The following is a 25,551-nucleotide window of genomic DNA, read 5'->3' as shown; positions in this document are numbered from 1 at the left end:
GCACAATTAACTAACTCACCCATAGTCCCCAGGAGGCCGCCGGGGAACCCCCCTGATGACCCTGTGGTGAAGGCCAAGACGGAGAGTTCTGTGACCCTCGCCTGGTCTGCCCCGCCCCCCGGGGACCGCCCTGTCACTATTGAGGGCTACCTGGTGGAGAAGAGGAGGCTTGGAGCCCACGCCTGGAGCCGATGCCACGAGACCGAGTGGGTGCCCACGCTCGAGCTGACCGTGGCCAGTGTGGCAGAAGAGGGGGACTTCCAGTTCCGGGTGTCAGCGGTCAACAGCTTTGGCCAGAGCCCCTTCCTTGAGTTTCCAGGGACATTCCATCTAGGTAAGGGATCCCCCAACCTGGGCTGGGGGCTGCTTTGCGAAAGTCTGCTCTCACTGTGTCTGGTAGCAGCCCCTGGGGTCCACCTTCCCTGCACTCCTCTAGGCTCCAGGAGTGGGGTCCATCTCCCCTTGAGGCCAGGGGCTCTATTGGGTGGGAGGCTCTTCTTGTGGTAGGAGGAGAGAGGATCCCGAGACAGGACTCCAGTTCCCCAAGAGCCTTGCTAGTCTGCACCGCCTTGGGGACCAGCCGAGTTAGAGGGTCCTGGTGTGGGGGTGGGGTGGGGCGGGGTGGGGGGGCACACATCTCAGGTGGCTCTCACTCTTCCTGGCTGTGTCATGAGACTCACTTGATGTCACCCAAACCTGGAGGAGGGGGCAAGTAGGCCGAAGCTCTGCAGGGGAGACTAGGGAGGACGGAGGCTGATGCCTTCACCCTCCCCAGCCCCCCAGCTGGCTGTAAAGACCCCCTTGAAGGCGGTGGAGGCTGTGGCAGGTGGAGAGGTGACTTTCTCTGTGGACCTCACCATGGTTTCGGCGGGCGAGTGGCTCCTGGACGGGCAGGCCCTGCAGGCCAGCAACGTGTACGTGATCCGTCGTGACCGCACTCGGCACACACTGACCATCCGGCCCGTGCCTGCCAGCCTGCACGGCGCCGAGCTCAAGTTTGTGGCCAACGGCATCGAGAGCAGCATCCGCATGGTGGTCCGAGGTAGGTGCTTGTGGCATGCCCCTGCACTGGGCATGCCCAGGTGGCTGCCACCACGGGCCAGATGGGATGGGCTCCAGGCTGCCTTCCTGTTTGCAACCCCAGGGCCTCCCTGAGTCTCTCATAGGAAATATGGGGGTCAGTAGGACCCGCCTCTCTGAACTGTACGTGTTTAGGAAGCTCTGAGGCTCGGGATCCCACAACACGTACAGCCCAGCCCATCCCACACAGGGCCGGTGTAGGGGCGGCAGTCAGGGGAGCCCATGTAGAGGGGCCCTGTGTCCTGGTCTCTCCTGCTCCCAGGAGACTCGTGGCCATGTGAGAGCATTTCCCGTGGAGTTGCCAGGAGCTGGGGTGGGGTAGGGGTTCCTGGCTAGCCATCTTGGGGGCTCTTTCTGTCCTCTGGAGTCCTGGAAGGTCGGCCCACCTGGATCTGAACATTCCTCAGGGTCTTGCTGCAGGGGCCTTGGTGGACCCCTGAGATTGTGGCCGTGGTTCAGGGAAGGGTCTGGGGCCTGGTCCACTGATGGGCTGCTGCCATTCTACATCCCCAGGGAAGAACCCTCCCTTGCAGGGAACTGACTAGTGGCATAGTGGGTTACGTGCAGGGCTGCTAACAGCCAAGTCAGCAGTACGAAAGTACGAAACTATCAGCTACTCCTTCGGAGAAAGATGAGGCTTTCTATCCCCCAAAGAGTAACTGTCTCGGAAACTCACAGGGGCGGTTCTACCACCCTATGCAGTCTTCCACTCGATGGCAATGAATTTTGTTTTCTGTTTTTGGGAGGAGCTCGTCAACCAGCAGGGGGTTGCTGGTGTGTGGCAGGTGTGTTTCTCCATGAACAGGGAGGGCAAAGAGCTTCAGGACAGCTCACTCCCGGGCTGACTGGGTGGTGTTTGCTACAGACCTGCGTATGTGTGTGTGTATGTGTGTGTGGGGTGCACGTGAGCACTGAGGGTGCTCTTGACAGCACCAGCCTCACCTCTCTGCCTGCCTTCCTCCTCTACCTCCCTCTTCCCATCACACCCTCTTTCTCTCACTTTACATCTTTCCCGACCCCACCTCGGCTTGTTTCTTCCCTCTCCATCTCCATGTCTGTGGCCCCCCCCCCCATTGCTCTGTCTTCCTTCTTTCCTGACTGCTGGCCCCCTCTCTGTACCACCCCTGCCTCTGTCTCCTGTCCTCCTGTCCTGTGCTTTTTGCCTTTCCCACCCCTCCTGGCTCATGTCCCGCCCCCCCCCATCCCCTGTTTTCCCTTCTTTTCCCTCTTCGCCCTTCTCTCTCTCCACCCCCCTGTCCCTCTCTCTCTGTTCCCTGTGTCCCCGGTCCCCTCTCATCTTGGTCTCTGGATTCTGGCTCCTCGTTCCCCAGCGGCCTCGGGGCTGATTGGAGACCAGTTGCCAGGGGCCGCTGCCCAGAAGGTGTGGGCCCGTCTGCACGAGGAGGCGCAGCTGCTGGCCGAGCTGTCGGACCAAGCAGCAGCAGTGACCTGGCTGAAGGATGGGCGTGCCTTGCCACCCGGCCCCAAGTACGAGGTGCAGACTTCCGCGGGGCAGCGGGTCCTGCTGGTTCGGGATGTGGCCCGGGATGACGCTGGCCTCTATGAGTGCCTTAGCCGAGGGGACCGGATTGCCTACCAGCTGGCCGTGCAAGGTAATCAGGGGAGGGGCTGCTCATCCCCAGGCCTGTCCCTGCAGCTCTGGGGCAGGCTTCTGGGTAGCTGGCTGACAGGTGTAATGTGGCTTGTTCCTGAACTCATGGAGTGAAGGGTTGGGTGGGGTGGGGGTACCGGTCAAGCAGGGTGCATGTCCTCTCTCTCCATTGTGTGGGCTGGTGGGTCCAGTGTAGCGAGAGGACTGGAATAAGAACTCACCAAGCACCCTGGATGTGTCCAGCCTTGTTGGCCACTGAATCCCCTCTTAGAGTGTCCTCAGTCCTCTCCCTACCCTCCTTCCCAGCACTGAGCTCTTGTGCTTGCCCACGTCCTTCCGTGAGGCCCCAGGGAACTGGCCCTTGGGCAACGAAGGGTGCCCATGGCGGGGCTGTTGCTTCCTGGAATCTATAGCCTCATTGTTGTGGATTCAGCACCTGGGGCATCTCATGTGGGCAAATCTCTGACCCAGTGCCCCTCCCTGTCCTCAGAGCCTGCAGCGATATTTGCCAAGGGACAGCTGGCCCGGAGCGAGGTGCAGGCCGAGGCGGGGGGCAGTGCCACGCTGAGCTGCGAGGTGGCCCAGGCGCAGACGGAGGTGGCCTGGTACAAGGATGGGAAGAAGCTGAGTTCGAGCTCCAGGGTGTGCGTGGAGGCCAAGGGCTGTCGGCGGCAGCTGGTGGTGCAGCAGGCGGGCCAGGCGGACGCCGGGGAGTACAGCTGTGAGGCCGGGGGCCAGAAGGTGTCCTTCCACTTGGACGTCACAGGTGGGTACCAGGGTTGGGCATAAGGGAGGGCACTCTTGAGTGCTGAGGGCATGCTTTGGCGCCCACAGCTGGATTGGGAGGCTGTGGTAGAGAGTGGACCCAAGGCTGCACTAGCTGGGGGTGCCATGAGGTATGGACCTGCCGGGGAAAGGTGGGTGCTGAGAGGCCTCCCACAAAGCACACACAGCCTTCTCAATGGCCTGCTCTCTGCCTCGGGCTGGAGGGCAGAGTCCACATGGTGACTCTGCTGTCAGTGAGGACAGTGCCCCTCACTGCAGGGCTGTTTCTCACAACCTCAGGCTGGTGGGGTCCTGGATCAGAGGGAGTCCCCTCTGCCCTTCTTCCTGCCCACGAGAACATGGTGGGTGATCTGCTTCTGAGAGAGCACAGTTGGGTTGGGTCGTTGGACTACTTTCTGGGGTGGGTGGCCCATGGACCCCATGGGGAGGACCTCCAGCAAGGTTGCGCAGGCACCTGTGACAAAGGGCCTCTGTCTTCTCCTGCCTCTGAGCAGGGTGCTCCTGGCACTCATGGTGTCCTGCCCTCAGCCCCTCCGCACTTCTGCCCCTCCCACAAAGCTCTGAGGAGCATCACCTAACCTTTCTCTTATTTGGCTCCAGGGGCTCTCACCTGTCTCCTGATTGGACCATGCTGTTGCTCAGCTTGCTTCTGATTGGACCATGCTAATACTCAGCTTGCTCCTTGCATTTAGCTTTTTCCTGATCAGCTCATCCACGGCATCCAGTTCGGGCGTCCATTTTGCCTTACAGCTTGAAGCTGACGAAAGAAGCAGGTTCAGGTTCTGGTGTGCAAAGCCAGCTAGGCTCCCAGCTCTTCCTTGGCTTCTCTTGCTTTCCGTGATCCAACTGCATTCAGCTACTGGCCTGTGTCAGGCCCCTGGGGCTCTCTGCATCAAGGGGAGTGTATGGGCTGGCCTCTCATGGTTCCTCTGGTGCCATGGGCAGAAGGTCCCCCTCTGAGCGCAAGAGTGGTGACCCCCATATGTGACAAAGGGCCATCCTCACAGTGGAGAGCAGTCAGGGTGTGGAGATAATTTGGGCAAGGTGGAGGAGGTCCAGCTGTAAGTGAAAGCTCTTTAGAATATTCACAGTTCAGATTATTTACAGGATAAGGGTGCCGATAGCTTGCTTTTGTCATATTAACCCATGCACTGATTTATAGTGTTATATTAATTATCAGCAAAAAATATATCACTGCCATCGAGTTGATTCCCACTCATAGTGACTCTGTAGGATAGGGTAGACCTGCCCCTGTGGCTTTCCAAGAATCTAACTCTTTAAAAAAAAATCATTTTATTAGGGGGTCATACAACTCTTATCACCATCCATACATACATCAATTGTGTCCAGCACATTTGTACATTCGTTGCCCTCATCATTCTCAAAACATTTCCTCTCCACCTAAGCCTCTGGCATCAGCTCCTCATTTTTCCCCTCTCTCCCCGCACCCCCCTCCCTCATGAATCCTTGATAATTTATAAATTATTATTTAGTCATATCTTGCCCTGTCCGACGTCGCCCTTCACCCACTTTTCTGATGTCCGTCTCCCAGGGAGGAGGTTACCTGTAGATCCTTGTAATCGGTCCCCCCTTTCAAACCCACTCCAAGAATATAACTCTTTATGGGAGTAGGAAGCCCAGTCTTTCTCAGGGGTGGGGAGGTGGGGGTTGGCTGTTGGTTTAGAACTGATGACCTTGTGGATCGCAGCCGAACGTGTGATCCCTACACTACCAGCACTCCTCTTTCTGCCTTATAGTTATTGTAAACTAGAGAGCTTACATTAACCGCTCTGCCAGCAAAGTCCTTGATAAGATTAACGGATGGTGTAGAGACTCCACTCTCCTATTGCTATAGAGTGTTCTGTCTCTTAGCCACCCTGTAGGACCTGGTAGAACTGGTCCTTTGGGTTTCCAAGACTCTTTACTGGAATAGAAAGTCTCATCTTTCTCTCACAGAAGGGCTGATGGTTTCAAACTGCCGATTTCGTGGTTCGCAACCCGACGCGTAACCACTATGCCACCAATGGTTAGTAACAAAGAAACAAAACCCCACATTATAGACTCACTGCCATCGAGTCGGTGATGCTGACTGATAGCAACCCTCTAGGACAGGGTCAAAATGCCCCTATGAGTTCCTGAGAAAGTCAAAAGCCCCCTTTCTCCTCGTGGAACAATTTTGAATTTCGGACCTTGCCGGCGGCAGCCCAACACATAACCACAAGTGAATCAAAACAAACTGCCATCAGGTCAATCCTGACTCACAGCGGCCTTCTAGGACAGAGTAGAACTGCGCCCTCATCGTCCCTGGGGTAATGCAAATGGATACTATTAGAAAGGTTGGGGGTTCAAGTCCACCAGGTGGCACCTTGGAAAAGGCCTGGTGATCTGCTTCTGAGATACAAACCGTTGAGAACTTCTGGAGCCCGCCTCTACTCTGACACACACAGGGCTCCCCTGAGCCCGAGCAGCAAGCTGTGTAATGACTGGCTGTGTCGGGGAGCCTCTGTCTTGGCTGCTCGGCCAGCGCTCCGTTTCTCTGAGATGAATTGGGCCTGGTTTGAAGCTTTGACCCCTGTCTTTCCCTGTGCCCAGAGCCAGCAAGCATGGTAAGCACACGCTTACTTATGAGTGCTGCGCTGTTCTGAACAGTTTCACATTGTTTCACCACATCAAAGGTTTTGCTTCTTGACTTGGCTACCAGATAGTTCTCTCTCAATCCCACAGCATCTTCCTAGAGAATCAAAGCCTCTTTTCAAATTATAGCTCTGGACAAGGATGGAGCACCCAGCAAGCGAGGTAAGCACGGGCTTACACGTGCTTACTTACTAATCAGTAGGGAGCAGTTACACCTTTCTTCCCCACCACATCAAAGATTCTGTTTCTAGATCTATCTGTCTCCTTTAGAATCAAAGCTTTTCTTTTCTTCAAATTTACCATCCATGACTGGTACTGCGTACCCACTACCATGATAAATAAACAAAACCAAAAACAACAGGTGAAACTGTTCACTACGGAATAGTAAGCAGGCACAAACCTGTGCTTATCCTGTTTATTGGAGAATATGCCTTCCGGGAACTTGTGGCAATGGTTGCTAAGGAGCAGCAGGCCCAGAGTGAGGTCCAGGTCGGGGGCAGGGCAGGTGGTGCATGATGAGCTGCATGGTGGCCTAGGCCCTGGCGGAAGTAGCGCAGTACAGGGCGGGAAGAAGCTGTGCACACGCTTAAGGGTGCTTGTGGAGTCTATTGGCGGTGGCTGATGGTGCAGTCTATGGGCCAGGAGGATGGTACCCGAGTACAGCTGTGGGGTTGGGGACCAGAAGCCTAGTGGTTAAGCTCAAATCCACCAGCCTCTGTGAGAGATAAAGATGAGGTGGTCTACTCCTGTAAAGAGTTACAGGCCTGGAACCCCCATACAGGGGGGCTGTAGGCTGGAATCTACTTGCCAACAATGTTTTGCACGTTTAATGAAGTTGAAAACATTAATACAAGAGTCAAAAGCCTAAGAAAACACAAATAGCACAAGAAAAGGTTAAGTGGTAAAAAATCAAATAGAAAACAAACAAAAAACAAAACAAAAAAAATCAAATAGAATTCTTAGAGCTGAAAAGTATAGAAACTTACAAACTCAGTAGCAGTTTTATTTAGAAAAATAGCATATAGCTATTTAGTTAAAAGACTAAATAGACACAGCTAAAGATAGAGTTGAAATAGAAGGTAGACCTGAGAAAATGATCCAAAATGAAGCCCAGAGAGAGAAACAGAGATAAAGGGCTTCTTTTTCTGGTAATAATGGATCTAGTTATTTAGACAAATGCTACTAAAAACTAAAATTGTTAAATGAAATATATAAGGAAAAATAATCCTAGGTCCTTTGTAGCATTAAAATGCCAACGAAACTCAAAAGATGTCTGGGATGGCAATAAACAACCAAACAAACACAATGTAGAACCCAGGTGACCGTCAACAACATCATGTTTAAGTCATTTGTGGTCTGTTTATGTAATGAAATACCACCCAGCAATGAGGATGAGTCATAAAAAGGGAAAACATACTGAATTAGAAAAGTAAGTTTCAGAGCCTGGCAGACTTTTGTGTATATATAATAATAGAGTAACAAACGTGTATCTGCCGCTTGCGTCATGCGTGGTAGAATTGCTGGACGCTGGTCTGAGCACGGGGCGTCTATTAATTATGTGGAATTCTCACAACACTGACTCAATTTAGAGGTGAGAAAATGGAAACACAGAGAAGTTAAGTAGCTTTGTCCACGTCACACGACACACAGTATGTGAGCAAGCAGAGGCCAGGGCAGCCTGATGTTAAACCTACATGCAAACAAATGTGCAGGAGGAAACTGCAAAGAAAGGCCATCAGTTTCCGGAGCCGGAGTTGAGGATAGGGTTAGAGTGAGGGACATCTCAAGGTCAGAGAAGGGGACTTTCTTTACGTGTGTGTGTGTGTGTGTGACTATATCTGTGCCCATTGCATCATAGGTTTTATCCTTTCCCGCCTGTCTTACCCATGCTTGTCCTGACGCAGGCCTGGAGTTGTTGTTGGGTGTCCCTGAGTCCGTCCCCACTCACAGAGGCCCTCTGCACAACAGAAGGACACAGCTCCTGGTCGTCCTCACGATTGTTCTTACGTTTGATACCACTGTTTGCAGTCACGGTGTCCGTCCATCTTGTTGAAAGCATTCTTCTGTTTTGCTTCCCCTCGGCTTGACCAAGCATGCTGTCCTTCTCCAAGGGCTAGTCTCACCTGACCGTGTTCTCAAAGTACATAGGCAAAGTCTTGCCTCCTTGCCTCTAAGTAGCCTTCTGGCTGTACTTCCAGGACGGATTTTGTTTGTTCTTTTGGCAGTTCATGGTACTTTCAGTATTCTGTACCAGCACCCTAATTCAAATGCATTGTCTCTTCTTTATTCAGTGTCCATTTTCCACCTGCATATGATGCTATTAAAAACACCAGGATTGGAGTTGGCACACCTTAGTCCTCAAAGTAACATCCTTGCTTTCAACCCTTTAAAGACGTTTTTGTGCAGCAGCTTTATTGAATGCAACACATTCTTTGATCTCTTGGCTGTTGCTTCCATGAGTACTGATTGTGGATACAAGCAAGACAAAATCCCTGACAGCTTTAATCTTTTCTCTGCTTATCATGGTGTTACCTATGGGTCCAGTTGTGAGGAACTTGGTTTCCCTTCCATTAATTTGTAATCCACACTGAAGGCTGAAACCCTTGATCTCAATCAACAAGTGCTTCAAGTCCCCTTCACTTTCAGCAAGCAAGGCTGTGTCCTCTGCGTGCCGCAGGTTGTTATAATAAGCCTTCCTCCAATCTTGATACCGCTTTCTTCATATAATCCAGCTTCTCTGGTGATTTGCTCAGCATACAGATTGAATAAGTAAGGTGAAAATATACAGCACTGATGCACACCTTCCTGATTTTAAACCAAGCTGTCCTCTTGTTCTGTTTGAATAGCCGCCTCTCGATCCATGTACAGGTTTTGCAGGAGCACAGTGAAGAGTACTGGAATTCCCATTCTTTTAAAGACTATCCACAGTTTGTTATGGTCCACATAGTCAATGCCTTTGTGTAATCAATAGAGCACAACTAAACATCTTTCTGATGTTCTCTGCTTTCAGCCAAGATCCATTTGATAAAGCTGTGATATTCCTTGTTCCACATCCTCTTCTGAACCAGGCTTCAACCTTTGGAAGCTCCCTGTCAATACACTGCTGCAATTGTTGGATGATCCTCAACAGAATTTTGCTTGCATGTGATATTAGCGATATTCTGTTGGTACCTCTTTGTTTGTAATGGGTACAAATTCGGATCTCTTTTAGTCAATTGTCACTATCTTTCAAGTTTCCGGCATAGACAAGTGAGTGCTTCCAGTGCTTCATCAGTTTGTGGAAACAGGTCAATTGGAAGTCCATCAATTCCTGGCGCCGTGTTGTTAGCTAATACTTCCAGTGCAGCTTGAACTTCTTCCAGGGCCACAGGTCCTTGCTCATAAGCTGCCTTTTGAAATGGTGCAGCGGTGACTAGTTCTTTTTGATATAGTGACGTTATAGATTCCTTTATCTTCTTCTGATGCTTCCCGCATGATTTAACGTTTTACCCATAGAATCTTTCAATAGTGCAACTCGAGACTTGAATTTTTTCTTGCGTTCTTTTGGTTGAAGTTTTGTTGAGTTTTCTTCCTTCCAGTGTTCTAGCTCGAGGGCTTTGCACATTTCATTATGATATTTGACTTTGTCTCCTTTGAAATGTTCTGTTCAGCTCTTTCGCTTTACCATTTCATCCATGTGCCTTAGCTACTCTATGATCAAGAGTAAGTTTCAGAGTCTCTTATGACATCATTTTGATCTTTTTTCTTTCCTGCTTTTTAAATCACCTTTTGATTTCTTCACGTCTGATGTTCCTGATGTCCTCCCACAGCTCATCACGTGTTCTGTCATTGATGTTCAGTTTATCAAATCAGTTCTTGAGATTCGGTGGGATAGCCTCAAAGCTGTATTTAGGCTGTCACGGACTCTGAAAATTTTCTTCAGCTTCAACTTTGACTTAGATAAGAGCAGTTTATGGCCTGTTCCACAGTCAACTCCTGGTCTGGCTTTAACTGCTGATAGTGAGCTTCTCCTGGTGGAGAAGCTCTCTCTTCCCACAGATGTAGTCAGTTTGATTTCTGGGTATTCCATCTGGAGAAGGCCATGCATATAATCGCTGCTTGTGTTGTTGAGAAAAGATACTAATGAAGACACACTTGTTGGTCTGGCAACATTTCATCATGCCATCTCCAGCTCTGTTTCCCTCATGGAGACCATGCTTTCCAACGATGGTTCTTTCCTCTTTGTTTCCAACGTTTGCACTCCAGTCAATAATAATCCGCTCATAATCATTAATAATAATTACAATAGCAGAATGTGCATATTATTTAGGAATTAGGAATAGGAAGGTGGATGCCAGGAAGAATAAAACAGCTAAGAGATTTTTAAACTGGTTTCTGGGGAGCAGGATGGTGTCAAGCTATGTGAGGGGCTGAGCAAGCTATCATTTAAAAAATGTACACTTTCCCCTTTTTGCTGTTTTAAAAACGAGTTTATTTTAATGTGTACTTCAATTGGTTAATGTGCACATATACTGGCTAAAAGAAAACCCGTTTCATGTGCTTCCATGTGAGTGACATCTGAGCACAGGCGGAAGTTAGGTGCTTAGAAATGACCACACTGCTTGCTCTAGAGCGGGGCAGTAGGGGATTTGGGTATGGACCGATGGGGGTGTCTGAATTGTCAAAACTCACTGACTTGTGCACCAGATCTTCACAAGCCACCGAATGTCAATGCTATCCCAGTTTAAAGAGCCGTAAGCCATGTTTTCAGGGCTTGGGGCTTCCTTGCTGAACCAGCCAGGAGGAGAGCAGCCGGAGAGCGAGCGATTTGGACAGTGGTTTATTTTGCTCCGTGGATGTTCAAGTCAATGGAGCAGTTGCTGTCGAGAGTGCTCTGTGGTCTGAGACCCGCCCAGCCTCTGTCTGTCTGCCGACCTTCAGGGTGGAAGGAAGGGACGCGCGGACACGTGCCTGGTGCGAGGCCTCCAGGGCCAGCATCTCCTCCTTTTGAAGCCGGTGCACGGTTCTTTGGGTTTGTCGTTTTGTTTTGTTTTTCATTTGTGTTTTTGGAGAAGGTTTACATAACAGGTTAGGTTCCCAGGCCACGTCTATCAGGGGCACTGGTCACCTTCTTCCCCATGCCGGGCAGCCTCGTGATTCTACTTGTGGATACCCCATTCCCATGGATCTTGTTTCTCTGCTCAGTTCCACTCTCGTCTTTGTGTGGAAGTAAGTGCCCACTGTCTGGTCAACATCTCGATGCCCTTTTTAAAGAGGCATGTGCAGCACTTGGGGGTGGTACCTTTCTCTGAGCCATCTGCTGTATAGCTAGTTTTGATTCAGGATTTAGAAAGTATCTCAGGGCAACAATCTTGGGGAGCCCTCTAACTCCTAACCAGCTCAGTAGGTCTGCCTTATTTGAAAAGGGAATTTGAGATTCTGTCTACATTTCCTTTCCATTCTCCCGGGGTCTGTGGTGGCCCGAGTAGAATGGTTGGTGTGGGTAGTGGGGCACCCTCTTAGTTCTTGACTCCGGGTAGACGAGGCTGGGGTTTTTCAGGCTGTTCATCCTATAGGCCACTTTCTTCTTCGAGTGTTTGCTTTCCTTTGGTTCCGGACAAGTAGAGACCGACGGCTGTATCTTAGACGGTTATAGCAAACGTGAGGAGGAGCCCTGGTGGGGTAGTGGTTCCGCAGTGGGCTGCGGCCCACAAGGTCAGCAGTTCAAGACAGCAGTCGTTCTGCAGGAGTAAGACGGGGCTTTCTACTCCCAGAAGGAGTTAGTCTCAGAAACCCACAGGGGCAGTTCTACCCTGTGGGCAGGGCTGCTAGAAGAGGGGTCTCTGTGAGTCAGCATCAACTCGACGGTTTCTTTGGTTAAGAATGCAGAGGCTCCTCATCAAACTAGGATGTAGTTCTCACCTGTACGAGCGGTTTGACTTGACAGAGATGTCCTACGAGACTATAGTTCTACTCCTTCAAACACAGAGACCAACCTCCCGGCTTTTTCATAAAAACATTCTGGGCCCTTTGGACTCCGAGATATTTCCTCACGGAGTTCTTCTCACCATGTACTTCCCATGCTCATTTCCTGCCACGTCCAGAACCCACTTTCCTCCGTTAAACCGTTCTGTTCTCTGAGCCCGGTGACAGAAGGCACACGGCTCACAGCAGTGGGCTACCGTCGGAGACTCTCAGCATCCGAACCACAGAATCTCTGATCTGGCGCCTCTGATCCTGTGTTTCTGCCTGTCCCAGAGCCCGCAGCGATGTTTGCCAAGGGGCAGCCGGCACGGAGCGAGGTGCGGGCCGAGGCGGGGGGCAGCGCCATGCTGAGCTGCGAGGTGGCCCAGGCGCAGACGGAGGTGGCCTGGTACAAGGACGGGAAGAAGCTGAGTGCCAGCTCCAGGGTGCGCATAGAGGCCACGGGCCGTGGACGACGGCTGGTGGTGCAGCAGGCGGGCCAGGCGGACGCCGGGGAGTACAGCTGTGAGGCCGGGGGCCAGAAGGTGTCCTTCCGCCTGGACGTCACAGGTGGGTGTCCATTCCTTTTTTGAGGAAGATTCTGGGATTGACTTACCACCCCTATGGACTTCATTTTTGCTTTCCTTGGTGCGTGTGTGTGTGTGTGTGTGTGTGTGTGTTAGTCCAGGTTGACTAGAGAAACAAATCCAGAGACATATGTGTATAGGAGCAATTATATGTTGAGAAAACATCCCAGTCCAGTCCAGATCAAGTCCATAAGTCTGATATGAGCCCATATGCCCTATACTAGTCCACAAATTCCTCTTCAGACTCACACAGCACATGCAATGATGCTGAATGAAGATCACAGGGGGGTGGGTAGAAAGTCTTGTGGATCCGATGCTGGTGGAAGCGTCTCAACGCTGGCATGGGTCTCCATGTGGCTCCTCCAGCTCTCTGAGTGTCTCAACAGCAGCCCAGTGAAACAGAGAAAGTGTGTCCCATCGCCAGGGAGAAGGGAGAGGAAATTCCCAGAATCCTCATGAGAAGGCCATGCCCACAAGGAGGCATCATCAGGCTAGACCTGATTGACAGGCTAGACTCCACCTCTAGACCTATTTATCAAGTTGATATGAAATTATGTAACTCCCACCGGGTGTGTTAGAGGGTGGAATGGGAGGGTAGCAGGAAGGGAGTCCACCATGGCTCCCTCACCTGTCTGATGTCCCGGTCAGAATGCTTCCTCGGAGGGGCTGGCTGGGATTCAGCCCGCGGTCTTTCTCTTCTCCTGAGGCTGCCCGAGCTCGCATATAGGCCTCTCTCTCCTCTGAGACCTCTCGCCTTGAGATCATCTCAGCCCCTCCACCTCAGGCCTCTTTACATGGTGGTGGGTTCTAAGGGAGTCCCAATATGCCACTGTCTCCATATTCTCTGCTCAAGGCCAGTCTGTGGCCTAAAGCAAGTGTCAAGGTGGTAGAGAGCTAGACTCCCCATCCCCCTCCAGTGACTGCCCGGCTGTGGGCTGAGGCTCCCCCAGATGTAGGCGGCGGTGTGAGAACTAGGCAAGTGAATACTCCACAAGCCTCTCTGTTCTTACCAGAAATGGACTGTTTTCCTCTGATGGACTCCTTAATGTGTGGCAAGCCTTAGTCTCATCTCTGGAACACTGGAAAATGCTCATCACTCTTCCCTTGTGTGCTTACTACTGTTATGGAGGAGATAATTCCACAGTGTATCATCTTGACATTTTCCCCTGATGTAGAAATGGTTTTGGATACAGATCTAGCCTCATACTCTTGAGCCGAAACTCACCAGCTTGTGGTGTATTATTATTTTTATACAAGGAGCCCTGGTGGGTATGGGTTGGGCTGCTAACCGCTAGGACAGCAGTTTGAAACCATCAGTTGCTCTGTAGGAGAAAGACGAGGCATTCTGCTCCTATAAAGAGTTCCATGATGCTCACCTTCCTGACACGATCACTGAGGACAAAGCAGGTGCATAAGCAAATGTGGTGAAGAAAGCTGATGGTGCCCGGCTATCAAAAGACATAGCGTCTGGGGTCTTAAAGATTTGAAGGTAAACAAGCAGCCATCTAGCTCAGAAGCAACAAAGCCCACATGGAAGAAGCACACCAGTCTGTGTGATCACAAGGTGTCAAAGGGATCAGGGATCAGGCATCAAAGAACAAAAATTCATATCATTGTGAATGAGGGAGAGTGCAGATTGGGGACCCAAGACCCATCTGTAGGCAACTGGACATCCCCTTACAGAAGGGTCGCAGGAAGGAGATGAGCCAGTCAGGGTGCAGTGTAGCAATGACGAAACATACAACTTTCCTCTAGTTCCTAAATGCTTCCTTCTGCCCCCACTATCATGATCCCAATTCTACCTTACAAATCTGGCTAGACCAGAGGATGTGCACTGGTACAGATAGGAACTGGAAACACGGAATCCGGGACAGATGATGGTGAGAGTGGTGATACCAGGAGGGTGGAGGGAGGACGGGGTAGAGAGAGGGAACCGGTTATAAGGATGTACATATAACCCCCTGCCTGGGGGATAGACAACAGAAAAGTGGGTGAAGAGAGACATCAGACAGTGTAAGACATGAAAAAACAATAGTAATTTATAAATTATCAAGGGTTCATGAGGGAGGGAGGGGAAAAAGTGAGGAGCTGATGATACCAAGGGCTCAAGTAGAAAGCAAATGTTTTGAGAATGATGATGGCAACAAATGTACAAATGTGCTTGACATAATGTATGCATACATGGATTGTGATAACAGTTGTATGAGCCCCCAATAAAATGATTTAAACTTAATTAATTGATTAAAATTTAAAAAGAGAAAGATTCTATAAGGTTCTGGCTTATAAAATTCTAAAGTACCTGGACAAAAAATAAATTCATGGAAAATCTGTTAACAAAAAGCTACAGTTTTGGGGAACCCATGGGGCAATTCTCCGTCCTAGAGGGTCGCGATGAGTCGGAATTGACTTGAGGGGCGTGCGTTTCGCTTTTTTGGTTTAGTTTGTTTTGCTTATTCTTTATATGCGTTACTGGATTTGGTTTGAAATGTTTTTTGAGTTAATTTTGTATTTATATTCCTGAGGAATTGGGGTTGCAGCTTTTTCCCCCGCCCTGACGCTGCTTGGTTAGAGTAGCCTGCGAAGAGCAGCCTCACAGAATGACTTGGAAAGGGTTTTGTTTTCTGCTTTTAGGAAGAGAGTTTGTGGAATTGATGTCACTTGAATACTTTTTGGGGTTTAACTTATTATGCTAGCCAAGTCAGTGAAATCATTGGGGCTTAGAAATGTCTCTTTTGGCAGTTTTAAGTTTTGAAGGCCATTTCTTGACTAGTTACAGGATTCTGTTGCTATGAGCTGCCCTCGAGTGAGCTGTGACTTGCGGTGATCTTAGCTAGACTGGATGGAAACCCTGCCTTATCCCGCGCCGTCTTCATGATCCTTATGTGATAGGTTGAGCTCCTTCTTGAGCATACTGTCCCATTCTCTGTCCTGAGAACGTTTCTCGTTTTCACCGACTGTCTGCTTCACCAAGCGTGATGTCCTTTTCTGGGGCCCCCTCCCTTCGGTTGGGGTACATGCCTACAGTAAGCAAGATGATGTCTGCCATTCTCCTTTCTATTGAGCATTCAGTTGCATTTCTCCCGAGACCGATTCGTTTGTTCTTCACAGGAGACGCGGTATTCTTTACCAACATGACATTTCAAGGGTGAGGATTCTTCCATCTTCCGTCTTCATTGTCCAGCCTTTGCATGCGTATTAGACGACTCAAAAGATGGTAGCTTGGGCCAGATGCACCTGAGCCATTAGGATGGCACCTTAGCGTTTTAAAAGTAAGGAGGTACAACGCAGATCTTTGCAGCCAGTTTGCTCAGTGCAGTGCCTTGTTTGATTCTTGACCATTGCGTCCACGGGCACCGATGGTTGACCTAAGTAAAAATCCTTGCCAGCTTCCTCCCCCTCCCCTACTGTTTATCACGGTCCGTTTCACTGGTCCATCTGCGAGGAGCTCCATTTTCTGTACATTCCATTGTGGTCTATAGTGAAGGCTGCGGTTTTTGATCTTCACCAGGAAGCGCTTCAGGTAGTCCTCACTGGGTCAGCTGCATACCACAGGCTGCTAAAGTCTCCATCCCATCTGGATGACACGTTTTTCTTCAGCTCGCCGGCTCCTTGGGTGTTCTGTTTGGCATGCAGATAGAATAAAGAAGGGGAAAGGATCCAGCCTTCCCACACCCTCTTTCCAATCGTGAATCACGATCTTGAACATGGGCTGTCCTAGGGACTACCCATGTCTGGATCCATGGACAGGTTCCGCACGAGCACACTGAAGTGTCTTCAAGTTCTCGTTCTTTGTAGTGTTACCCACAAGGTTTTGTGATTGATGTTGTTGAATACCTCTCATAGCCAGTAGAACACAGACACTCTTTCTTCTGGTCGTCTCTGCTTTCCATCAAGATCCATCTGACACCCTTCACGATATCACTTGTCTCGTGCCCTTTGTTGAATCTGACTTGAACTGCTGCAACCATGTCTTATTTCCCTTCAGCATAACCCTACTTGCATGTGATATTAATAATAGTTTGATAATTCTTGCATTCTGTTTGACAGTTTTGGTTTGAGGTGGACACAGATAGACATCACTTCCTGTGATTTGGCCAGCTAGCCTCATCTTTTTCCTGTGGAATGGCTGGTGGGTTTGAACCATCGACTTTGTGGTTAGTAGCCCAACTCTTCTCCAATGGCTAGGGACTCTTTACAGGCTCATAGAAGCTTTATTAAACAAAAACAAAATCAAGACGTGAACATTGTTTCTCAGCATATCCCCCATGCAGGGCTATCTGCTTCTGCAGGTGGGATTTCCATCTCCCCGAAGAGTTCTGTGCTATTTGATTTGCACTACATGGTAACAGCAGCTTTGGCATCTTTGAGAGGTGACTCAGATTTTGGGGTTTGCGTTTGGGGAGCAAACAGAAGTCTGCATGGGTAAGATCGGGAGTAAGGTTTCCTAAGGAAATTCTCAGAACAGTCTTGCTAGCCCTGAAGGATGAGCAGAGGTTCATTGGTGATGGAAAAATTCCTCAGTGCAATTTTTCTGTTTTTTTCTCTAATGCAGTTTTCTTTTAAAAACCCATTTTATTGGGGGCTCGTACAATTCTTATCACAATCCATCCATCCATCCATCCATTGTGTCAAGCACACCTGCACACCTGTTACCCTCATCATTCTCAAAACATCTGCTCTCTACTTGAGCCCTTGGCATGAGTTCCTCATTTTTTCCCCTTCAATTTTCTTCAACCTTCTTCATAAGAAGACTCTATGGGTGTCCTGCGTCCCATCACCCTCTGAGTTGACCTCTCTGTCTTGCATTTAACTGGTCCAGTAGACCCTTCAGGAGGCAGGGTCCTGTTGGGTCTGGCTTTTGAAGGCACATTACTGACACTAAGACAAATGTTACCCTGAAAGAATCTGTCAACATCGGCCGTGCATGAATGAGCTGGATATACCCTTAATAGTAGTAGCTTCTGATAGACCCTTCTAGACCTTTGCATGTGTTCTCTTCTGCTCCCTCTGGGCTGCAGTGAATATATGTAACTCTTCACCATCTCCTTGCTAGTTGGTTCTGATGTAGCCACTCTATGCACACCAGACCCAAGCACTGCCGGGTCACGTGCCAGCCTCACCATCGATGGTACGCCTGAGCCCCTTGTTGCAGCCGCTGGGTCACTCCGTCTTATGGAGGGTTTTCCTCTTTCTCGCTGACCCCCTGTTTGACCAAGCGCAGTATCCTTTTCCAGGGACTGTTTCGCCTGGTAGCATGTTCAAAGTATGTGAGACAAAGTCTCACCATTCTCACTTCTAAGGAGCGTGCTAACTGCAATTCTTTCAAGATGAATTTGTTTTTTCTGCAGGTCATAGGTACTTTCATTATTCTTTGCCAACACCACAATGCAAATGCATCAGTTCTTCTTCAGTCTTATTCACGTGCATATGAGGTGAATGAAGATGCCATGTCTCCGGTCAGGCCCACCGTATCCCTCAACATGACACCTTTGCTCTGTAGCACTTTGAAGAGGTCTTATGCAGTAGATTTGACCAATATGATATGCCATTTTATTTCTCTTTAAAAATTTTTATTAAAAGATCATTTTATTGGGGGCTCTTACAACAATCCATACATCCATTGTATCAAGCATATTTGTACATATGTTGCCATCATTCTTTTCTAAACATTTACTTTCTATTGAGCCCTTGATATCAGCTCCTCTTTTTTCCTTCCTTCCCTCCCTCCCCACCCTCGAGACCCTTCGATAAATCATAAATTATTACTATTTTCATATCTTACACCAGCCACTGTCTACCTTCCCCCATGGTTTCTGTTGTGTGTCCCCCTGAGGTGGGGTGTGTGTGTGGTTCTGTGTTGATCATTGCGATCGGTTCCCCCTTCCTCCCGTCCTCTCCCCACCTTCCCCTACCCTCCTGGCATCGCTGCTCCTATTCCACTTCCTGGATCCCGTGTGTCGCGAGTTCTATCTCTGTACCTGTGCACATCTTCCGGTCTAATGACAAGTAGGGGGTGAGGAAGCCTCGTAGACCCAGAGGAATATTGTGTGTTTCATCAGTGCTTTACTGTACCCTGGTTGACTCATCCCTTCCTTCTGACCCTTGTGTGAGGGGATGTCCTGTTGTCTACAGATGGGGTTTGGGTCTCTGCTCCGATCCCCCTCATTCTCAACAATATTGGTTTGTTTTGGGTGTACTGATGCCTGTTGCCCGATCCCATCAACACTCCGTGATCGCACAGGCGGGTGTGCTTCTTCCATGTGGCCTTGTTGCTTGTCTGCTAGATGGCTGCTTGTTTAACTTGAAGCCTTTAAGACTTCAGACGCTATATCTTTGGATAGCGGGGCACCATCAGCTTTCTTCACCACATTTGCTTATACACCCATTTGTCTTCAGTGATCATGTCTGGAGGGCGAGCGTGATTTGATCTCTTCACTGCTGCTTCCTTGAGCGTTGGCTGTGGATCCAAGTAACATGAAATCTTTGAGAGCCTCAGTCTTTCCTCTTTAGAATCAGTATTTTGCCACTTCAAAGAAATATAGAAATATTACCACTCAAAAGGTCCCTTTAGCTGTTCTTCCACTTTTACATTATTTATTGCCTCTATATGCTGAGCATCTTATCAGATAGTGTGATCATTTTTGCTTCCTGTTGTCTTACATATTCTAAAGTAGGGGGCTGACAAACTGCAGCTCTTTTGGTAAGTACATGTGATTCTGAAGTAAAATTAAAAATGAAGATAATGCAATCATAGTTTCATTGATGCAGATCTTTAAAGGACATTATTCAGATAATGATGATTTCATTTGTTGGTAAAAATGTATTTATGGCTCTTGAATAATTTTTAAATTGCTGAGAGGGACAGGATTGGCGCTTCCACCTCCAAAGTTTGCCAAGCCCTGTTCTAAAGAATTCCAGAGGAAAAGATCAGCCCACTTTTTGGCCCAGGCATTTACCATTTCTGTTGCTCTGACACCATTCCTTGAGCAGTTATTTCAGAGCTGATCTGCTGGCCAAGAATCCCCTTAGCTTCCCTTGACTCATTCTGTCATTCCTGAAGGACATGTTTGCTGACTATAGAGTTCTGGTGGATGGTTCTTTTATTTCAGCACTTTGAAAATGCTCAGCTTTCTTCTGCCTCCATGTTATGAGGCTCTGGGGCAGAGTCTTTGCATCCTAGAGCAAGCAGTCAACTGGTTGAGTATTCAACTGGAAGGAGGTAGAGTCCTTCCAGTCTCTGAGGCTGTTCTATTTTTATTTTCAAAAACTTCCTGGTGTTATCGGATCCGTCCTGTGTGTGCACCACAGGTGGTTAGTGTGGAACCAGGGAATTGGTTTGTCTCCTAGTCTGGTGCTCAGAGTCTGTGGTGTGGTGATTAAAATCAAGGACTCTTAGAGTTCTTAAACAACTCCATGTGGTCCCTCTCCAGAGTCCCTCCCTTTCCACAGTCTTTCCTCTACTTTCTGCTTCCTGGGAGCTTCCTGCTTAGTTCTCGAGACAGAAAACTGGAACCTTACTTACCATGTTCTGAGATGAACTTCCTGAAATCTTGTCTCTCTCTCATGGAGCTGCTGGTGGTTGTGAACAGCTGACCTTGCAGTTAGCAGCCCAGGTGTATAACCACTGGGCCACCACAGCTCCTCACTTTTGTACAATTGTGAATTTTCTCTTTGTAACAATTCAAATGAACCTGAACCTTGGTGTTTTTTGGGTGGAACAAATCCTAAGCAATGTCTATATAAGATTCCATTTTTTCAGTGATATTTATAACTCATTTGTGCATATTTTGAAGGCAAATGACTGTAGCTGTGAACTTAATGGTTTGAGCTCAGCTGTGGGGTTTTGCAGGGGTGGGAACTTTTTTTCTGTCAAGAACTGTTTGGAAATTTATAACTTCATAACATACTTATGAACCCCCTCCCAGGGGGATGGACAACAGAAAAGTGGGTGAAGGGAGACATAAGTCAGTGTAAGACGTGAAAAAATAATAATAATTTATAAATTATCAAGGGTTCATAAAGGAGGGAGGGAAAAATGAGCTGATACCAAGGGCTCAAGTAGAAAGAAAAAGTTTTGAAAAGGATGATGGAAACGTATGTACAAATGGGCTTGACACAATGGATGTATGTGTGGATACTTATAACATGTGGCCATGCTGGTCAAACAGTTAATTAACTCACCCTTCATGTGATGGCTGGAATTGCTTCTCTTTGGTGAGACGGGTGAACCCAGCTGGGATTGATGACTTCTCAGGTCTTCTATGGCTTGTGGACCAGATATTCCCCACCGCTAGGTTAGCGTCCACATCCAACATGGTGCTTTCTGGACGACAGCCACTGGTACACAGGTTCTGTCTGGCCGTTTGTCTGTTTCTTTCTCTCTCCCCCATGTAATCAGGAGTGGTTTCATGAAGTGCCCATGAAAGAGACAATAGTCCCTTCATAATTAATTTTGAAATGAAAATCAAACTTGAGGGAGAACTTGGTGAGGCCCCCACCTTGGAGATATTTCTGAATATGGGTCTTACTATGTACATATTCAATTTTATAGTTTAAAAGATTTCTTTGAACAACTGGGTGAGTCTGAGGATCGCTCAGCTCGCTGACAATTGAGTAGAAGCATGTTTCGACAGTTTTGTTAGATATATGTGGAGATAGGTCAATTTGCAAAATGTCAAGTAGTAACATAACGGGTGAAGAAATGATAATAAGATGCAATTAGCAAATTAGTACTCTGCTTGATTGGGGAAAAACATAGGAGTAGGTGCCCAGGTGGGAGTCAAATCCATGAGATCTATGTGGATTCTCATCGAGACTCTTGGATACCCTGAATCTATCCTGATGCCAGAGAGTATCGTACTTCAAAGATGACTTTTGAATTTCTCTATGTGTTCAATCACATGGTGAAAATGGGTCATTTCTATCTTTTAAAAAGTGATTTGAATGTTCGTGTTGAAGAAAACTTTGAATGGGATTAGAAGTTGTCTTAGTCACCTAGGGCCACCACCACAACAACAACTCCCGAGTTGGTGACCCTAGGAACAGAAAAGGAGCCCTGGAGGCACGGTGCTAAGTGCTTGGCTGCTCAGGAAAGGCCCCAGTTTGAACTGACCAGTCGTGGGAAACGTCCTCCCTGGGGGAAGAACAGGACGTCTGTTTCTGTAAGGATCGATGGCCTCAGAGCCACCATGATTCGGAAGCAACTCGGCAGCATATTTGATTTAGAGAACACAAATTTATTTTCTCCCAGTTCCACAATCAAGAAGTCTAAATCGGAACAAGAAGTCTAGGGCAAGGATTCTTCATTGTCATGAATGCTGGGAGTCGCTCGAAGTTCCTGGTGATCCGTGTTTATCTTTCTTTGGTATATGTTTTATTAGTATTCGGGTATTTTTAGAACTTAGAAGTGAATTAGGTTTAGGATTCACTGATAGTACCTCGATACCAGGACAAAAGAAAAACTCCTACACACAAACAGAATCATATAGATATATATATATATTTTCAAGTTTTATCATTTATTTTCATGTATTGGACACGTGGGTCAAGCACATCTTAGGGACAAACAAGGTGTCTTTCTTGTCTTCTATGCAAAGAAAATGAAACGTTAAGTTTTCTTCTGATCCTACCTTTAATTTTTGTCCTAAGCTTATTTGTCTCATGCTAACTATAAACTTTTTCATAACACCAGCATAATGTCCTAAATGTACATCTAACAAAAGTTACAGCAATTGAGAAAGTGCCAAAAGATTTTCTTTTTTTCTTACATGCAGTCAACATGTCATATGTTTCAGAAAAGTCTGTAAGAGAATATTTATAGCAGTCCGGTTCCAACATGTATTTGGGGGGGACACAATCTAACCCACCGGAGCAGTGCATTTGAGAGGTGGGTACCCTTCTTCTTGGGCCATCTGGATACAAGCGAAGCCAACTTTTATCCTCCAGATTCCGGGGTGGGGCTACAGAGGTGACAGGTTTATATTTGAGTTTCAGAACTCCCACTCTGGTGTACACCGTAGAGGACAGATACAGATAAAGTGAGGTTAAAGGTGGGGAAGGGAACCTGATGATGTAATGGGTTACAAGGACCCCTGATGATGTAATGGGTTACACTTTGGGCTGCTGACTGCAAGATCAAAAGTTCAAAACCACCTGCTGCTCCGTGGGAGAAAGATGAAGTTTTCTGCTCCTGCCCCCTTTAAGGATTTATAGTTTTGGAAACTTACAGAGGCAGTTCTACTATGTCCTATGGGGCCGCTAGGGGTCAGAATTCATTTACTGGCAATGTGTTTTGGGCTTAAGGGAAGGAAGACCACGTAGAAGACTCTGCCATAGTTCAGCTAGAGGATGACCGGTTTGACTCGGGGCAGTGGCCATGGAGATGTACAGGAGGTAGAGTGGAGTGGACATGATGCTCATTTGGATGTGGGGGCTGAGAAAGAGATGAGATGTGAGGGGTATCGAAAACTTAGGAAGATGTCTATATGGGCCTGATCTGACCCCACCGCACTGGGCAAAACACTAAGGGTGTGCAACAGAGCAGCAAGTGGAGCAAAGCAGTGAGGTCCCCAAGGATTGCCAAAAATAGATTTCGGGGGCAGGGCATGACACCTCATTTAGACTTTACCAGAAAACACTCATAGAGGTCAGCAAACAGACTTGGAACTATTTATAGGCTTTTCTTTTTTGAGGGTTGTTTTCTTTTTTTTGGTTTTGTTGTTGTCTTGTGATTATTATTGTTTTTGCATGTCTATCTAGATAAGATAAGCAGGATAAACAATCCAGAGGAGAAAACAATGGGACTGATGGTTCCTGAGGGACACAGGAGAGGGGGAAGCAGGGGAAAGGAAGTGGGGAGCCAAAAAACACAGGGACAAGGGAACAACAAGTGATCTAAAAATTAATGGTGAGGAGGGTGTAGGATGCCTGGTGGGGCTCGATCAAGGGCAATGTAGCCAAGAGGAATTAATGAAAACCGAATGAAGGTCAAACATGATAGTGGGACAAGAGGAAAGTAAAAGGAAATAGAGGAAAAAACTAGGAGTCAAAGGACATTTATAAAGGTCTAAATACAAGCATGTACATATGTAAATATATTTATATATAATGATAGGGAAATAGATCTATGCACATATATTTACATGTTAAGTATTAAGGTAGCAGACAGATATTGGGTCTCTACTCAAGTACTCCCTCAATGCAAGAACACTTTGTTCTAATAACCTGGCATTCTGTGATACTCACCTTCCTGACATGATCCCTGAAGTCCAAATGGGTGCATAAGCAAATGAGGTGAAGATAGCTGATGGTGCCAGGCTATTAGAAGATATAACGTCTGAGGTCTTAAAGGCTTGAAGATAAACAAGTGGCCATCTAGCTGAGAAGCAACAAAGCCCACATGGAAGAAGCACACCACCCTGTGTGCTCATGTGGTGTCAATGATAATGTGTGAAATCAGGTATCAGGCATCAAAGATCCAGAACAAAAAATCATATCATGTGAATGAAGGTGAGGGTGGAGTGGAGACCCAAAGCCCATCTGTAGACAACTGGAATCCCCTCACAGAAGGATCACAAGGAAGAGATGAGCCAGTCAGGGTGCAGGATAGCACCAATGAAACATACAACTTTTCTCTAGTTCTTTAATACTTCTTCCTCCTCACTATCATGACCCCAATTCTACCTTACAGATCGGGCTAGACCAGAGCATGTACAGATAAGAGCTGGAAACACAGGGAATCCAGGACAGATAAACCCCTCAGGGCTAATAATGATTATAGTGATACCAGGAGGTGGGGGAGAGGTGGGTGGAGAAAGGGGGAACCGATCACAATGATTTACATATCTACATATACTCCCTCCCCGGGGGGGGGGCAAGGGGGGGAATGAAAAACAGAAAAGTGGGTGGAGGGAGACAGCGATCAGTGTAAGACATGAAAAAATTATAAATGATTTATAAATTATCAGAGGTTCGTGGGGGAGGGAGGGAAAAATGAGGAACTGATCCCAAGGGCTTAAGTAAAAAGAAAATGTTTTGAAAATTGTGATGGCAACGTATGTACAAATGTGCTTGACACAATGGATGGATGTATGGATTGTATTATGAGCTTAAGAGCCCCTAATAAAATTATTTTTTAAAGTGTGTACATGGAGATGAGATGAGGTAGGGAGATAGGGGCAGGGTTGCTTGGAGGAAGGAGCAGGTAATCAGCCAGGTGGGACATCTGGTAGGTAACTGGCTCTCTGGACTTGAACTTCTGGTTTGAGGCTGGCTTGGAGAATGAGATCCAGAGTCTATTGGCCTGTTGGTGGTCGTGAAGGCTTGTGCATTTATCAGGCTATCCCAGGGGAAAGTAAAATACGAAGGGAGATGATGATGACAAAGCCTCCCCCGGGGCCCTCGGACATTCTGGACATTCTCAGAGAGGAAGCTGAGACCAAGAGGGCCAAGAGGGAGATCCAGAGGATTGCGCCATGGGGGTCAAGAAGGAGTTCCAAGTAAAGGGGGAGGCAGTGGTGTCGCCTTCACAGTGAACTATGAGAAGCGGGATTGCAGCCCCAGAGTTGGGGTCTGGGTGACTTTAGCAGGAGTAATAGGGCTGGAGGCTGCTGGGAATGGCTGCTGGGAATCAGTGGTGCCTGTAGCTGTTTTCCAAAGCAGACTTGAGGGAAGAAAGAAGAGTGGGAAGATTCAATGAAATGAAGGCTGATCATGGTCCCTCAGGCCCATTGCCAGTGTGCCCTGAGCCTGTGCAGATGCTTGGTTCACCACGACGCTGTCACAGCTGCTTGCCCTGGCATAGATCACCAGGCTACTGGTGATGATCAAGTGATAGTCTTCCCGATGCCTTAGTTTTTCCTTCATGAAAGAGAAATGTAAGACAAAAATACAATCATTTGTACTTTGGAC

General features: G+C 48.0%; 1 protein-coding gene across 1 annotated transcript in view; it reads left to right on the top strand.

The window, feature by feature from the left end:
* Positions 1–25,551, top strand: part of OBSCN (obscurin, cytoskeletal calmodulin and titin-interacting RhoGEF) — a 210,806-nt gene that overhangs the window by 8,642 nt on the left and 176,613 nt on the right. The window contains exons 6-10 of the mRNA XM_045284554.1: positions 1–334; positions 776–1,042; positions 2,412–2,693; positions 3,183–3,458; positions 12,350–12,625. The exon at positions 1–334 is cut by the window's left edge and continues 25 nt beyond it. Coding sequence (XP_045140489.1) covers positions 1–334; positions 776–1,042; positions 2,412–2,693; positions 3,183–3,458; positions 12,350–12,625 — 1,435 coding nt within the window. The remainder of the gene's footprint in view (positions 335–775; positions 1,043–2,411; positions 2,694–3,182; positions 3,459–12,349; positions 12,626–25,551) is intronic.

This window comes from Echinops telfairi, unplaced genomic scaffold (genome assembly GCF_000313985.2).
Source record: "Echinops telfairi isolate 266 unplaced genomic scaffold, ASM31398v2 ScPeMD7_7469;HRSCAF=8507_0, whole genome shotgun sequence".
Lineage (NCBI taxonomy): Eukaryota > Metazoa > Chordata > Mammalia > Afrosoricida > Tenrecidae > Echinops > Echinops telfairi.
The sequence above is the reverse complement of the archived record's forward strand: the minus strand, read 5'-3'. Positions and strand labels throughout refer to the sequence as shown.